We start from the raw sequence: 16,028 nt of genomic DNA, 5'->3' as shown, positions 1-16,028 counted from the left end.
CTGGCGAACCGGTATTTCTGAGGATTAGCTGTGCCGCATGATTTATATTTGCTAGAAAGCAGAAAATCATGCTTTCTAGTGAATCTAAATCACGCGGAGCAGCTGTTCCCCCCCCGCTGTTCTACTTACCTTTGCAGATTCAGAAAAGGCTTCTTAATTCAAAAAATTCCTTTTTCAGCGCTGTGCGGTAGCCCCTGTGATGTGAAGTGCATGTTTGGTGCGCACTGCGCATTTGGTGTGCACCACGCATTTGGCATGCACCACACATTTGGCATGCACCATGCATTTGGCGCACACCACGCATTTGGCACGTACCGCCCATGCGCGCATGAAGCGAATTGGTAGTGAAGTGAACCGGTAGCAGACTTCAGAGCATTTCACCCCTGCTAAGAATGTATCGTAAAGCATAGGGTCATTTGGATATTCTTGTTGTGAGACAGGCCCAAGTAAGTAGTAGGAAAATCAGACAGTGAAAAAACAAACAAACTTTATTCGAATAGTTGAGAATTACTTCATTCCCAGCGTCTTTCAACTAAATTAAAGCAAATTCCTCCCAATGCAAATTCCTCAGTCCTATCGCAAACCTTTATCCAATTAGGCAAACTGCCAAAGGCCTTTCTTGGCAAACATTCAGAAGTCACAGATACAAAAATAAATACAAGACCTTTAAAATTAGTAGGATAAAAAGGGAATACCAACTAAGGAAACAATAATCAAGAAATGATCTTAAAATATCGTTATATAATGAATGATGTAGATATATATAGAGAGAAATATAGAATACCGAAGTAACTTTCTTTTTTCTTAAGGCTCAAGTTGTAAGATTTGATTTAAATGTATAACTTGTTTAGGTTGTGTTTTGTATGTATGTATGTATGTTTTTGTTTGTCTATTTTTAATTAAATAAAAAATTAATAAAAATAAATAAATAAAAATAAATCAAGACGTAGATGAAGAAGATGAAGCTACCAACGTTGCTTTTCGGCAAAGCCCAAATGCTGTTGCTGGTCTGTTTTAAGCCTTATGGGAGGGGCCAATCATCTCTTGGCCTTACTCCCGAGTTGTCCTCTTTGCTTGAGCTGCTCTTGCCTTCTGGCAGCTCTTCTCATGCATGCATTAGGAACAGGCTCCTCCTGTTCCTCTGCCTCACTACTATCAGCCTCTGGAGACTCTGGAGTCCGCACCTCACTCCCTGATGGCCCTGGCCCCATCCATGCCTCCGATGCAGAGCCCTCATCCGAGCCTTCCCCAGCCTCCAGGACTGGCCCATGTTTTTCCTCAGCCTCATCGCTGTCCAACTCCACTGCCAGGTCTGCAGGCTGCTGGCGGATCACAACAATTCTCTTTCATCTAAGAGAATGTTGTTGAATTTATTATTATGAACAGAAGAGAAGCAGCCACATCTCTGAGTATAGAAAAAAAATGCAAGAGTGCTTCAGAACCAGGAACAAGATTGGTAATCCCACCAATTGTCTCAGTTAATTCTATGGGTTGCTTTTTAATTTTTAATAAGATACACTACACAAAATCACCAGTGCTGAGCATTTTTATGTTGCAAACATAAAAAGTGAGTTTTTACAGACTGTAGGGTCTGCTGTGGAAATGTTTAAGATTGCTTGGTAGATTATGTTATAAATAATTGTATTCTATATGCATGAATTTAAAATTGTACTTTTCTTATATCTATATATTTATCTAAATATCATGATTTGTTATTTATATTGTTATTGTGTTTGATGCCTAGATTGCACACTCGAAGAATAGTCTTTGAAAGAAACTTTATCTCTCATTAAAAAAAAACATATTAACATATCTATGATGTAATATGCTTTATTTTGAACACTTTGTGACAAAAGAAATTCATTCTTGTTCTTGTCCCAAGCATGTGTAACTTCCTCCTTTAATCAGATTGCAAACAAGGAATCCATAGATACCACAATATATTTGGTGAATATGAAAAGATCTATTTATTTCCATTAGTGTTTCCCTAGTGTAAAATTATTTTCTGAGATTTATAGCATAAACTCAATCAGAAATCCTGGTTCAGCTTTGGTTTCTGATGTTTTATGACTCAATTCAATATGGAGCCATAAATATAATTCAGTATATGAGGCTTTCAGTATATAGTTTAGTGTTATACAATGGGTACTTTCTCAATTCTCAATTCTGTTTCTCTTTCAGTACATGTTCTGGAGGAAAATGGATTTGCACTAATCTTACTTGTCCAGGTACATCAATTTTTCGATAATTCATAGAAACCTTTCTAGCTTGGAATATTAGTGGCAACATTTTTGCAGGTTTTCTCAGCTGTCACCCTATTATTGTAAATTAGTATTTGTTTCTGACTTTTTGTCTTTTATAAGCTGTAGCTCTCTACTTATGAGCATAATGTCTAAGTCTGCAGTTTAGCTCCACTCAATTTCTGTTCATTTCATGTACCATGTACCATTCATTTCATTGCTCAGTGAGAATATGCAGAGCCCAATGTTATAGAATACCCATAGTCAGATCTTCCAACTTAAAAGCAAACCAATCAAGCCTTTTAAAACCTATTTAACCTTTTCTTTGTGCATTATTTCTTAATGCCTCATTTTCCAAATATAAGTCATATTCTGTCCCCTCAACTTCTATGAGCGTTCACTTGGTGCCATAATTGTGCTGTGGATTTTTAAAAAATCCCTTCAATTTAATACTTTAATTCTGGAAAACTGCCAAGGAATGGGCTTAGATCATTCCCCTAAAAGAAGATCCAACACTCTATTAAAAATCTGGACATAGATATCTTTCACACAGATTAAATACTGTGTTTCCCCGAAAATAAGACCACGTCTTATATTTTTTTTGAACCCTGAAATACCATAAGTACTTGGCCTTATTGCCATGCACTCAAAAGCCCGATTGGGCTTATTATCAGGGGATGTCTTATTTTGGGGGAAACAGGGTAGTGAACTATGAATATCTCCCACATAGAAATTCAGCATAAAAATAATATGTACACATGTATGTATTCTTTCATTCAATCATCTCAGATTGTTTGGACAAGCCCCTGCAGTTTTCTTGGCAAGTTTTTCAAAAATGGTTTGCCATTGCCTCTTTCCTAGGGCTGAGAGAGAGTGACTGGCCTAAAGTCACCCAGCAGCCTTTGTGCCTAAGTGGGAATTAGAACTCATAGCCTTCTTCTCACTTTTACCTCATTTTTCATCACTGCACCAAACTGGTTCCTTAAGGTTTATTTTACTCATATAATAAATAGGAATAGACAATTGCTTTTTTGTATATTTATTTCTTAGGCCAGGTGAGGGAGGATGAGATCTCTTCAAATGTGTGCTATGACCCTGAAACAGGATCTTAAAGGAAATAATCATTTTAAAAAAGATGAAAGAGCTGTATCATAAGCAAGACAGTTGTTTTATTTATCTTTGTAATCCTTGTATGGTTGTCTTGATATCATTCAGCATTTAATATCAAATACAACATCACAAAACATTCTTGTAGCATATTGGGGAAAAAAATTCTTTTTTTTTCTTTCTTTGTTGCCAGCTCAGTGCTCAGTTTCAGGAGATATTCACTTCATGACATTTGATGGGCGCAAGTTTACTTTTCAGGCACCCTGCCAGTATATCTTGGCAAAAAGTCGTGTATCTGACAAATTTGCTGTGACTCTACAAAATGCTCCTTGTGGACAGGTGAGCTGATAAAAGCAAGCATGTTGATGGCTTAAAAATTAAGTCATCTTTCTGAGAAATACATCTCTTGCTGCTTTCTGATTGAGTGTTGATCTTTGGATCCAATACAGAGGTTCCATTCTAAAGACACAGGCATGGCATGCCATATGGATTTAATGCAGGACAAATTAAAGAAAGAAGTGGTGGATTTTTCTGACTTCGGTTTACCTTCTACCAAACATCACTTGCTAGTGGGAAAAATAAATACTATTTGCCCTTCTTAGCCTGGAAGGCAGGAGTAAGCAAGTAGAGGCAGGTATTTAAAATAGTTTTAGCTGCTGATTACAGTAGTGGCCAAAATTGTGGAAACCTTTAGGGAAAAATTTATTTTCTAAAACTAGCTAGTAACACCAGGTTTTTTTGGAGTAGTACCATAAAATTATATATCAATGGAAAGATAATTTAATCAAGAATGTAATGCAATAACCTTTATGAAGAATTTGCTATTAATTTGCAGTTACAGTATAAAGAAGAAATGTAAAACAAGTAGAAAAAATGAGATATACAAAAATTATCACATCAGTTAATACTTAGTTGGGTAACCTTTAGCATGAATTACGGCCTTACAACGTCTTCCCATGGATTGAACCAAGTCTTTTAGTTCTTCAGCTGTTATAATATGAAACCAAGAATGAATGTTTACTTCTATTAACTGGGTTTTATTGCTGGGTCGCTTCTGATTAACAAGTTTCTTTAATCAGCTCCATAGATTTTAAATTGGGTTAAGGTCTGGGCTATTCCCAGGCCATTCCAGCAGTGGAGTATGATTATCTTGAAACTCCAAAAAATGTGGTGTTATTAGCCATCGAACCTCAAAAATACACTTTTCCCAAAAGGTTTCCACAATTTTGGCTGCTACTGTATGTTGTCAGGTTGCAGATATGGATATCTGCTCAGTGTTGCCTTGAATCACAAGATGAGTGGCATAAAAATTTGATAAATAACTCAAATAATAAAGGAGTGCGAAACACATGTCTGAAACAAGCTCAGCTGAGAGATCACCTATGAAGAAAAAAAGATGCAGAGTGAAATGGGGAAAAACAATAATGAGCAGGCTCTCTCTATGCAAGAGAATAGCAATACTAGCAGTGGCTGCCATAGATCATAGTACCTGGAAGTGGCCTATGAAGAAGCAAAATAGTATAAGAATAGGTAATATGGACCTCCCCTCCCAACGTCGTAAAAATACTTTAAAGCAGCGGCCCCTAACCTTTTCGGCACCAAGAACTGGTTCCATGGAGAGAGGTTTTTCTGCAGACCAGAAGGGTCATGGTTTCACATGCTGCAGATGGGGCTTTGCTTAATTGTGTGGCCTGGTTTCCAGCATGCCGCGGCCCAGTGCTAATTCAGAGACCGGGGGTTGGGGACCCCTACTTTAAAATATAGCCCTGAGAAATCCCTTATTGTCAGGAGAACCAGAAAATTTATACTGCATTTATTGGTAACAGAACCAGCAACACAATGGTGTGGTAGAATCCATTTCTCCTTCCCACTTTAAACATTTGAAATGTCAAGCCTGTTCCTCAAAATAAAACAGCGGAATTATCTTGACTTCAAAAAATGAAACAGAACACGTCTTTCTTCTCGTTAGGTTTTGATAGTATTGGTTTTCATTTAGCTTCTCTTATTTACTTGAGGTGGATGGTTTAATCATATTGTGCTGCTCCTTTATGCTCATCTAGTTTCTTAGATTCCACTTTTTATTGAACAGTTTTAAAGTGTTTCATAGACTGTCATGTGATTTCCAGATAAAACTATTTGGGTCTACAGTGATTTCCTTTCATCATTTGACTCTGTATTTCAGATTGAGGATATGTAATAAAGCAGACTGTCTTCCAGTGAAGCATGTCTATCACCACTTTCTAACTAGTTGACCAGAAAGGTATAAAAATGGAATGATAAGATCTGGAGGCAGTAATTACTTGAGGTAGCTTAAATTATTCTAGGAAAAAGGAGTTTTTACAATAGAAACTCAACATGCTGAATTGTGAAAGCTAAAACAAGCTGTAATTTCAAATATTTGGCTTCGAGTTATTTACGAAAAATGATACTTTAAAAAAACTTAATAAGAGCATAATTTCAACTAGAGATTGTTGTTTGAAAAAGAGAAGTCAAAATGATTCCAATCCTTGCATAGAGTAAAATATTTACTCATAAAATATTTTTTTGAAATTAAATTAATTTGTAAAAGTACATTGCCAGGAAATCTAAAAAGCAAGTTCGGATGTACAAATTTCATAAATTTTCTAAACCTGAGGAGAAAAAAAGGAAGTGAAGCTTTTTGTGTTTTGTTGGTTAACATGGCTAGAATTATTTTATAGTTAAGGTATTTGCATCTAGAAAGTACTCCATAGTTCTCAGTAATGCTACAGTATGTTCATTATTGCATTCATGGCTTGTTTTGAATTACTCAAACATTATTTTGACATGACAGCAACCTTTATAACTAAGTATAACACTGATATCAGATTCCCATGTTTATTAAGGAGAGAATTTGCTGGTGGCCTATGACTCTTCTGACTGGCCTTATTTACCCCAGGCATGCAAGCCTTATTCTAGGTTTGTATTTCCCCATTCAGGAGTGATGTGGAATCTAGGGGTCCTCGTAGACTCATAGGTCCTGTTCAAAGAACGGGTGGCAGCTCTGGTCAAGTGGGCCTTAGCGCAGTACAATCTGACATACTAGTTGCACTTCTTTGTGGATCAGGAAGCCCTCTAAGGATTAATTCACACTCTTGTCACCTCATGGTTCAGCTATTGGAATGTGTTCTACATGGCAATGCCTTGAAGACTCCTCAGCAGCTTCAACTGGCGTAGAATGTAGCAGCACAAGCAGTGCTAGGTTTGCCTTGGCCTGCTCATGAAACACTTTTGCTTCAAGAGCTGTACTGATTGACAGGGTTTTTTTTTTCCTAATGTGGTTCTAATGCTTTTTATTATCTATAAATTCAATTTTATTTTAAGGCATTGTTTGTTTTCATCATCTTTCTAGAATCATGATGGAACATGTATCCAATCAATCAGTCTTATTTTCAGTCAAGATTTTAGGAGGCAAGTAACTCTGACCCATTCAGGAGATGTTTTGGTACATGATCAATATAAAGTTAATCTTCCATATATTGATGGTAAGTTAGAACAAATTGTAATAAAAATAACATTACAAATATGGACATGTTATAATTTTAGTTATATGTTGTTTGCTATGGAAGTCATAGGTTTCATGGTTCTCTGTTTGGTGCAATTTAGATCACTTCTTTCTATTTTTATGCTAAATTCTCTATTTGGCCGGAATCAGGGATGAGAAGTGAAGAAATTGACCACTATATTGCAGCAGAAGAAGTCAGTAATAGACCATCATTAAGATAGAAAAAGATACTGTATATACTCACAAATAAGCTGAGAATTTTAGGTTCCAAAATTCATTACCCAAACTGGGTTCAGTTAACCATGCATGGCCTTATCTGCAAGTATTATGATAATTCATTCCATGTCATTTATTTTCTCAGCAATGGTTAGGTTAGCTGTTGCCTCTCTATTTTAAAGGATGGATTATATTTTATGTGGTTTTATATTCAAGGATTTATTACAAGGTTTTATATTCAAGTCTATATTACATTCCCTTGTTTGTATCCCAGCTAAGAACTGCAAATGGAAGATTCCATTTTTACTGGTGGAGGAAGTGGCTTCAGCTCAAATCTGAAGGAGCTTGTGTAAAATGAATTATTTTTGGAAGCGTTCTATATACCTTCAACATAAATACTGTAATGTCAGTCCTACAGTACATGATTCCATCCCTTCATCTTTATCATGATGTAAAATATTTGAAGAAGCATCCAAGATTTAGCTTTAAGGCCATCATTATCATGAACAATCAGTGCCATCCATTTGGAAATGAATTTAGAGTCTGTGTAAACTTGAATTAGGTTAAACTTTCTGAAATGTGGAGTCTGTGGAGATCCATCTCTAACAAGCTTTAAGCAAAGGGTAAAATAAAATGAGCATTTCAACAATATTTGAGGTTACTATTGACATATCTTCTATTTTTGTCTTTTAGATTCCTTTGAAATTAGGAAACTTTCCTCTGTATTTTTACAAATTAAATCATACATTGGATTACAAATACTTTATGACTGGAAAGGTTTAAGACTCTATCTTGAAGCTGATGCTCAATGGAAAGATGACACAGTTGGCCTCTGTGGAACTTTCAATGGAAATACTCAGGATGATTTTTTGTATGTACAATCTAGAAATACATTTTCATAAATACTAAAAAAAGTTTTTAACCAGTGCAGTTTTTTAATAAGTAGAAAAATATTGATTGTCATTCAATCATTATTAGAAGAAAGGAAATAGTCACATTTGTAAGCAACCCATTTGAAGTGATTTTGGGTGGTGGTCTTGGGTGACAAGAAAGTTAAAATGGTGCTTTTAAGGCTTACTGGTGCCCTAAGCCCTGACAAATCTTGGTGCCCCCTTATTATTACTTTTTTTTTTTTTTTTTTTTTACAAATCTTCATTGGTTTTTTTTTTCTTTCTTAGCTTTGTGGTGCCCCCTTTGGGCCTGGTGTCCTAAGCATGTCTTAGTCTGCTTAATGGTTAATACACCACTATGTTACAGCAACATAGTTAATAATTGTTTTGCAGGTAAGGTGAAACAGTTCCCCAACTCACAGATGGCAGGCATTACTTTTATTTATTTTTATTTATTTATATTTGAATTTATATACTTAGCTCATTTATATACTTAGCTCATACTTTGTCATTGTCAGCAATAATTTGGCAAATCTATCATGCAGTCTGTTGCAATGAAGAAGGGTCCTACACGTGGCTTTTTTCCTTAATTCTAAATATTTGGGACATTGTTCATATACAGAGTTCTGAACATTTCTAAATATTTGACTCACCTCTTCAAATACAGAACTTTTTTTGTTTTGGTAACCTCCAGATCAAGAGTTTCAAATGTTCAGGTAACAAAACTTGTTAGTTCCCCCTCCCCGCCAAATCTCTCAATTTCTGATTAAGAGACAAAACTCTGGTGACAGCAAATTGGCTGCATTTCAGTGAACTTTTTCTCTAACAGAACTTCATCAAGTTTTCATAGAATACTAGAATGCTAGGATTATTGGAACATAGTTTGAAAAACTTGTTCTAAATAGTTTTGAGTGGTGTTTCTGAACCTTATGAACTTTAAGATGCATAGACTTCAACTTTGAGTAATCCCCATCCTGCATGGAGAATTCTGTCCATGCATCTTAAAGCCGCCAAGGTTGAAAAACACTTGTTTAGAGCAATGGCTACATTAGTATTTTTCAATTCCTTCGATTTAAATTTAGAAAGGTCACACTTAGTTATAATTGGATCGCCTAACTTTTAATAAAATGAAATATTTTTGCACGCAAACTCAATGCAGAGGATATATTGTTTAACTTGTTAAGTAGTATTTTTGTAGGGATGTACTTTTAAAATATAAAACATTATATAATGTTTTATAATAAGGAGTTTTATAGATTCCTGATACCAGGATCACACAATAGTCAACTCTATTAATGTCACTGTATGCATCCAATAATTGAAGTATGTGTTTTTAATTGATGTTACTGCTTATTTTCAAAACCAATTATTTGCTAAAAATCAATAAAAAAAAGATCTCCAGTTGGAGTGCCAGAAACTACACCTCAGCTTTTTGGAAATTCCTGGAAAACATCATCATCCTGTAGTCCTGGGTATGACAGTACATCAATAGATCCATGTGATGTTCATTTACAAGCAGGTGAGTATGTCTATGGAGAGTAATAATGAGAAAATGTTTAATGTTTAGGGTTCATTTTGAGCTTCTGAAACTGTGATGTTTGTATGCAGGCACTTAATCCTTAAACTCAATCACACGTGTTAACAAAATATTTAAGATAACCCAGGCCCAAATATATATGTTAACACAATATCCTTATAAGAACAAAATGACAGTTTCTAATGCTCTGCTCATGGTGCTCTATGTAGCACTATGGATATTTCTTTAAAAGGTACAATCACCATTTATTTTTAATTTCTGTTGCATTCGGTGTTGTTGTAATTCAGGCCTTGAATAGTTTATTTCCTTCTATGAGTAAGCTAGATAAATGAATTCTAAATTGCCCAAAATCATTAAAAAGTACTGTACTTTGAAAATAAAAATAATAATTGCAAAACGCCTTGCACTTTAGGTTCCTGAGTAAATTCTTTCCTTGTTGTAGCTCCAGCAAAACAATAGAGGTTTAGAGGTTACATTTTTGTAATACTATTTGAATTGCAATATTATTAGTATTTTTATGTGAAATAACAGTAAGTTCAGCCATTCAGTGATTAATTGTTGAAGCAGGTCATCCTAATGTATAGGGAACTTGCAGCCCTTCAGATATTGCTCAAAAAGAATTCTCAGCATTCCTTATAAATGATCATCTGATAGAGGTAGCTTATATCTCTGCAATATGTCTAGTATGATTCCCACAGTGCTCTAAATATGAATAAAGAATGGTCTGTATGAAGAACAGAAGGAGAAAATATTTATAGTGATTGCAATTCAAGTGTTCTTGAAAAAAATTCAGCACAATTTGCGTCTACAAGTTCCATCAGTGATGGTGTTGTTTATCAAAGAAGCTGAAACAGACATTTTTGTTCCCCAGGTTAAAAAAGGCTTTGCGATGCTTTTAAATTAAAGGATCCCACACTAAAACCTGGTTATTTCTATTTATTACTTTGACAGCTGCTTATGCAACAGAAGCTTGCAGCATCATTACCAAAGAACTCTTTGCCCCATGCTATACATATCTGAGTCCTCTCCCCTATTTTGAACAGTGTAGAAGAGACACCTGCAAATGTGGGCAGATCTGTATGTGTTCCGCTCTCTCCCATTATGCCCATCTGTGCCACAGATTTGGAGTGGAGATCAATTTCCGGAGTAGTGTCCCAGAATGTGGTAAGTTATTTTTCAATATCCAAATTTAACAACTGTCCTTGGATTTAGCTTTGTCATGACGGAATGTCATGACAGAGCTAAATCCTGTGAAGTGATAAAATACCTGAACTTAATGTCTTTGCTTGTTTCCATACAGTTGTGGGCATCAATAGAAAATTATGCTAGAGCTCTTCTATGAATTGTTGCAGTTAAAGATTTCTTTCCTGTCTTTCTTACATTGATTATATCACAGTATGGCAAACACGGAGTGCAAGGAAGATGAAGGCTTCCTTCATCTGTAAAGTGATTGGAAGTGTTGTGTGGGACTTGTGTAAATGCAAGATGTTTTATCATGTAGTGCTCTGCTCCTAAAATAAGAAAAAAGCCTCTGTATTGGAGGTGACTTTTTATAATGGCAAGACTGGGAAAGCTTAGTTCTCAGGGCCACAAGTGGCTATCAAACCCATTATTGTGTCTCCCAGATTAAGGTTAGGCCAAACATTTCATCACAAAACATTCCCGAATCAGGCTGTTCTGAGATGTGAACCTGCTGTTGTCAAATTCTGTTGTCAAACAATTATTGGAACATAATTGCTGAAAATATAGGCATGATTTCTTGCTATTTTGAGATGAGAGCTATGCAGAAATCACCCTGTAAAATCTAAACAAGTGTACAGTACTCATCCCTAAAACTAGGAGGGAAAAAAAATAAGAAAATGATTCAAATCTACACTGAATGTTGAATGCAATAAACCATGCAGATTTTAATTCATGTAGCAGCATAATTCATTGCTAATGAAACACTTTCTTATGCTAAAGTCCTGTGCTTTACCTAAAATTTGCTGGATCCAACTTCTAAATAAGCATACATAATATTTAGTAATTCAGTGAATGTGTGTGCATTTGGTTTGTAACATGAGAAGTTTCCTTCTTCTCATTTGAGCAGCTCTTTCATGTGAAGATACAAAGGAATACAGTACTTGTGTATCTACCTGTGGTAGGAGCTGCCGAGCATTCTCCGTGCCAGAGGCATGCGATGGTGACTGTGTCGAAGGCTGCACCTGCCCCTCTGGAATGTATCTGAACATCAAAACTGACAGATGTGTGCCACAGTATGTTGAATTATGTTGATAATATTTCTTTATAACTGTATGTTTTCAGAACTAAGTGATTAGCAGAAAAAATCTTCAAGCTTTCACATAAATGGACCTGAAAAACAAATTTCTAATGTATTGAGTAATTGGACAGAAAGCAACGATGAGCACAACAGACAGTAATGATTCCACATCCTGCACTGTACCAAGTTGGAAATGTGGTCCCTCACTCTTCTTGCTTTCCGCTTCAAACAGCATTAGTAGAGTTTGGCCATTAATGTCATAAATAATTATATTTATCTCAGGAGACAAATCTTTTCTAGAATTCTAATGAAATATTCCCCAAATATAATTTATTTTATGATAACATAACATGGATTTTATTAGCTAGTAATTGTATTGGTTAGAAGTGAATACCAGTTAAGTTACATCAAAAAATCATTTCTGTAGGTAGGAAAAATAGCAAACACATTGATTGATTTTTCCAAACAGGATGCTGCAGTTAAGCTTTACTTGATTTGACTAAGTCTGTAGTCATTGTATCCTTTTTTTTCTGGATTATGTGAAGACAGAAGCATATTTTATTATAATTTCTGATAGGGAGAACAATGTTTACATTCTATCTTTTTTTAAAAAATAGCATTTTAAAAATAAAAGTACATATGGTACTTATGTACTATCATTTGTATATCTGTAACTCATCTTACTTGGCTGTACATAGGATTTACTTGCTAGTAAAGCACTCTAATATATAATGCTTGGTTGGAATGCTTTATAATAGTTAATGTTTCTAGTCATATAAATTATATACCAATATTCAGTACTTGCTTTCATTTTCACTATAGAAATGAATGCCCTTGCTATTTTCATGGTATTGACTACCCCCCTGGAGAAAATATAATCACATCTTTTGGAAAGTGGTAAGTTATTCCCCTATTTCAGATAGTTTCCAATCAAAGTTTACATATGTCTTATTTTCCACTGACTGGGATTTATTTATTTATCATATTTCTTAACTGCCATCTCCTTCAGGATATGGTTGGATGCTGAATTTTCTTCAGAAAACTTTTTCTGTCTGTGATTTATTTTTCTTTTTATTAAAGAAAGAAAGAAGAGATTTATATGAGGCACCATGTTGCCAAAGGCTAAGCTTCTCCCCTCCCCCCATTTCTCATCACAAGGTGGTTGGGATGACTGGTAGTAGGAGTCTGAGATAGGATGGTTGCCAAGGAGGTTTAGTTCTCTAATATCTTCCCAATCCAGCCACTTCCTTCTTTACCTCCTCAAATACTTTTTGTAACTTCCTTTTATTATTGATTGTGCTGTCATGATTCAAATATGCTAGATATTTTCAGAAATCTTGTTCATTCAGGATATCCATTTTATGTTTAAATATTGCCTTCTATTCTAACACATAACGTTGGACAACAAAGATTTTGCTTCCTGAACACTTTTGGGTGTATCTTATAGATATTTGGCTGTTAATCATAAAAATAACCAGTAATTTAACCTTTCACATACATTTATAAACATCTATTTTTTACTAAGCAGGTATATACAAAAGTATGAAGGCTATTGCTTAATGCACTGTAAGCTGCCCTGAGTCTCCGGAGAAGGGCGGCATATAAATTGAACTAATAAATAAATATAAATACATGATGGCACCAGGACACCTTTCATTGGTTGTGCTACACACATGAAAGAAACGTGAAAACATGGAATGTTGTTGAAGCACATCCAATACATCAAGTACAATTTGAATATCTGTGGAGCTCTAAAAGTAATGGCTTGGCTGCTTAGAAGGCAGCTTGGATATACCAAGTACTGTTTGTTACATATATGAATAGGACAACCATGCAAGAAAGTCGCATTACATTAAAAAGAAATGGCCACTCTAAAAGAGTTTGGTTCCACAACCGAAAAACGTGGCACATGAATCATTTGTTGATTTTACAAAACTATTTTTGCCTCGGCTTTACATAAAATTTGGACTGATGAAAAAGTTTGTGAAAGCTAGATTTTCAACTTCTTAAAAAATGTCTTTATTTTTATTTATTTATTGCAATTTTCCCACAGCCATTGCAGAAATGGGATGATGAACTGTGAAGACAACACTGGTATGTAAAGTAAAACAAAAACAAATTTAACCCAGATCACTTTTCTCCAAACCTTAGTCTTTTGCATACTTGTGTATAATCTATATGCAAGAAACTGGACCAGGAATAATTTAAGAAAGTACCATTGCGACTAAACCAATTTATGATTTTGGTGAGAAATATGTTAGTGATACAGGTAATAGCCATATACTCCATCACTATAAAGTTGTGCAATCCTCTTAAAATATGTTACTGCTAGGGCTCTGTATTGAAGAAATTTATGGAATATAGAAAATTGACTATGACATTATCTATGTTGTATTTTTCTAGATCACAATTGCCCTGAAGAGCAAATCTATGTTAACTGTAGCAATTCACCAACTATGGAACTTGGCAGGGAGAGAACTTGTGAAAATCAGCTGCTAAATATTACTATGTCTGCACAACTTCCATGCTTTTCTGGATGCATGTGTCCCACTGGGTAAGTAAAGAAACATGCAGATGGTATTTAGTCTATTTTTATCATGCAACATAGCTTCTACTCCATCAGCACTTAGTGCATACAAATTCATGTATGATTTCCCATTCCCTTTTAAATAATTGACAACCTTTAATGAGCATATTCAGTTCCAGATCTAAGGAACAATTTCTTACAATTTCTCACCTTTCTTACGTTGAGACAACATAGCACGCAGAATGGGACAACTTGCTATGGCCAACTTGCCATGGCCAACTCACCACAGCCAACTCACTGCAGGAGAATTCGCCACAGCCAACTTTAATTATTTAAAATAAATAAAAAAATATTTTAATTTTTGTCATTTACATTTCATTCTGTACCTTTCTTTAATGATTCTATTCCACTATTTTTTTTTTGTTATTACTGTAACTCTTGTCCTGTAGCAAATTGTCCTGTGGTGGCTTGACCATGGCAAGTTGTCCATGGTGAGTTGGCTGTGGCAAGTTGGCTGTAGCGAACCATGGGAAGTTGGCCACGTTGAATTGTCATAGACCCCACAGCACGAGGCAATATAACCAAATCAAAGTTTAAGCAGCACAAATATCTATCTACAATACTTAATATTTATTCCTTCACATCCTTTGAGTTTCAATGGCTATCTCTTTAAAGCAAGATATTTCCTTCCCATTAATGTTGGGATATGGTTACGCTGGTGAAGCTTTATGTTTTTCTACTCACCACAGAGTTATATTTTGTTAAAAGTAGTTTGCTGGAAAATTATGATTTTAAGTCCTGAAATTTCTACCTTTGTAGTAGTTCTAAAGAAGGGAGAAGAGAATATGTGTTTGTATCTACAAGCCCTGCACAGAGAGATTGGTTTTCACACATTCACAAAATCAGTAAACACTGTATCTGGTGCTGCAGGAAGTATATATTTTGTGTTTTGTATGATGCTTCCCATTAGTCAGGGTACTCCATGAATGTCAGTATCTATATTTAATGTTCCGTCTCTGTCTAAAAATAAAAACTCATTAAAATCATAGATACAGTTTTATCCTACCAAGGTGCCAGACATGTTCCTTTCACTCCCTTGAGCTGCTATTTCTGGCAATAATTAGCACTGATTTTTATGACAACATTAATGTTTGTTCATCATTATTTTTCTATTGAAAAGCAGTAGTTTTTCAATGAATCCTGCTTCTTCTTAGAAATCACATCTATGTCATGGTTAGCACATCTATGTCATGGTTGGATAAAACAGAAAAATACCAGTTAAACTATGTTTTCAGGATTCCTGGTTCTTTAACTTCTGGGAGTTAAAGTCCCCAAATCTTAAGGTTGCCAAGTTTGGAAACCCTTTGCCTCAAGGAGTACAAAGAACAGCAGTCTCATCTGCTATGTAGTCCTGTAATAAAGCACTGTGGTAAACTTCAGCACAATCAAAGTTCTATCTACATACATCCGGGACATAAATTGTTTCAACTTCTACCCTCAAAACGACGCTATAGGGCACTGCACTCCAGAATAACTAGACACAAGGACAGTTTTTTCCCGAATGCCATCACTCTGCTTAACAACTAATTCCCACAACACTGTCAAATAATTTACTAAGACTGTATTACTATTATTCTTCTCTTCCTTACTAGTATCTATCTCTGCCCACTTATTACTATAACCATGTTGCTTGTATCTTTCAATTTATATTGTTTTTATTTGTTTCCT

General features: G+C 35.2%; 1 protein-coding gene across 1 annotated transcript in view; it reads left to right on the top strand.

Annotated features, from left to right (window-relative positions):
* The window catches only part of OTOG (otogelin), a 99,250-nt gene that overhangs the window by 18,432 nt on the left and 64,790 nt on the right, over positions 1-16,028 (top strand). Inside the window, exons 13-22 of the mRNA XM_070935098.1 lie at positions 2,182-2,228; positions 3,541-3,686; positions 6,718-6,850; positions 7,780-7,957; positions 9,371-9,495; positions 10,465-10,677; positions 11,603-11,768; positions 12,596-12,670; positions 13,827-13,867; positions 14,177-14,327. Coding sequence (XP_070791199.1) covers positions 2,182-2,228; positions 3,541-3,686; positions 6,718-6,850; positions 7,780-7,957; positions 9,371-9,495; positions 10,465-10,677; positions 11,603-11,768; positions 12,596-12,670; positions 13,827-13,867; positions 14,177-14,327 — 1,275 coding nt within the window. The remainder of the gene's footprint in view (positions 1-2,181; positions 2,229-3,540; positions 3,687-6,717; positions 6,851-7,779; positions 7,958-9,370; positions 9,496-10,464; positions 10,678-11,602; positions 11,769-12,595; positions 12,671-13,826; positions 13,868-14,176; positions 14,328-16,028) is intronic.

The sequence above is a fragment of the Pituophis catenifer genome, unplaced genomic scaffold (genome assembly GCF_029215685.1).
Source record: "Pituophis catenifer annectens isolate HBS135680 unplaced genomic scaffold, rPitCat1.0.hap2 SCAF_1, whole genome shotgun sequence".
NCBI classification, from domain to species: domain Eukaryota; kingdom Metazoa; phylum Chordata; class Lepidosauria; order Squamata; family Colubridae; genus Pituophis; species Pituophis catenifer.
The sequence above is the reverse complement of the archived record's forward strand: the minus strand, read 5'-3'. Positions and strand labels throughout refer to the sequence as shown.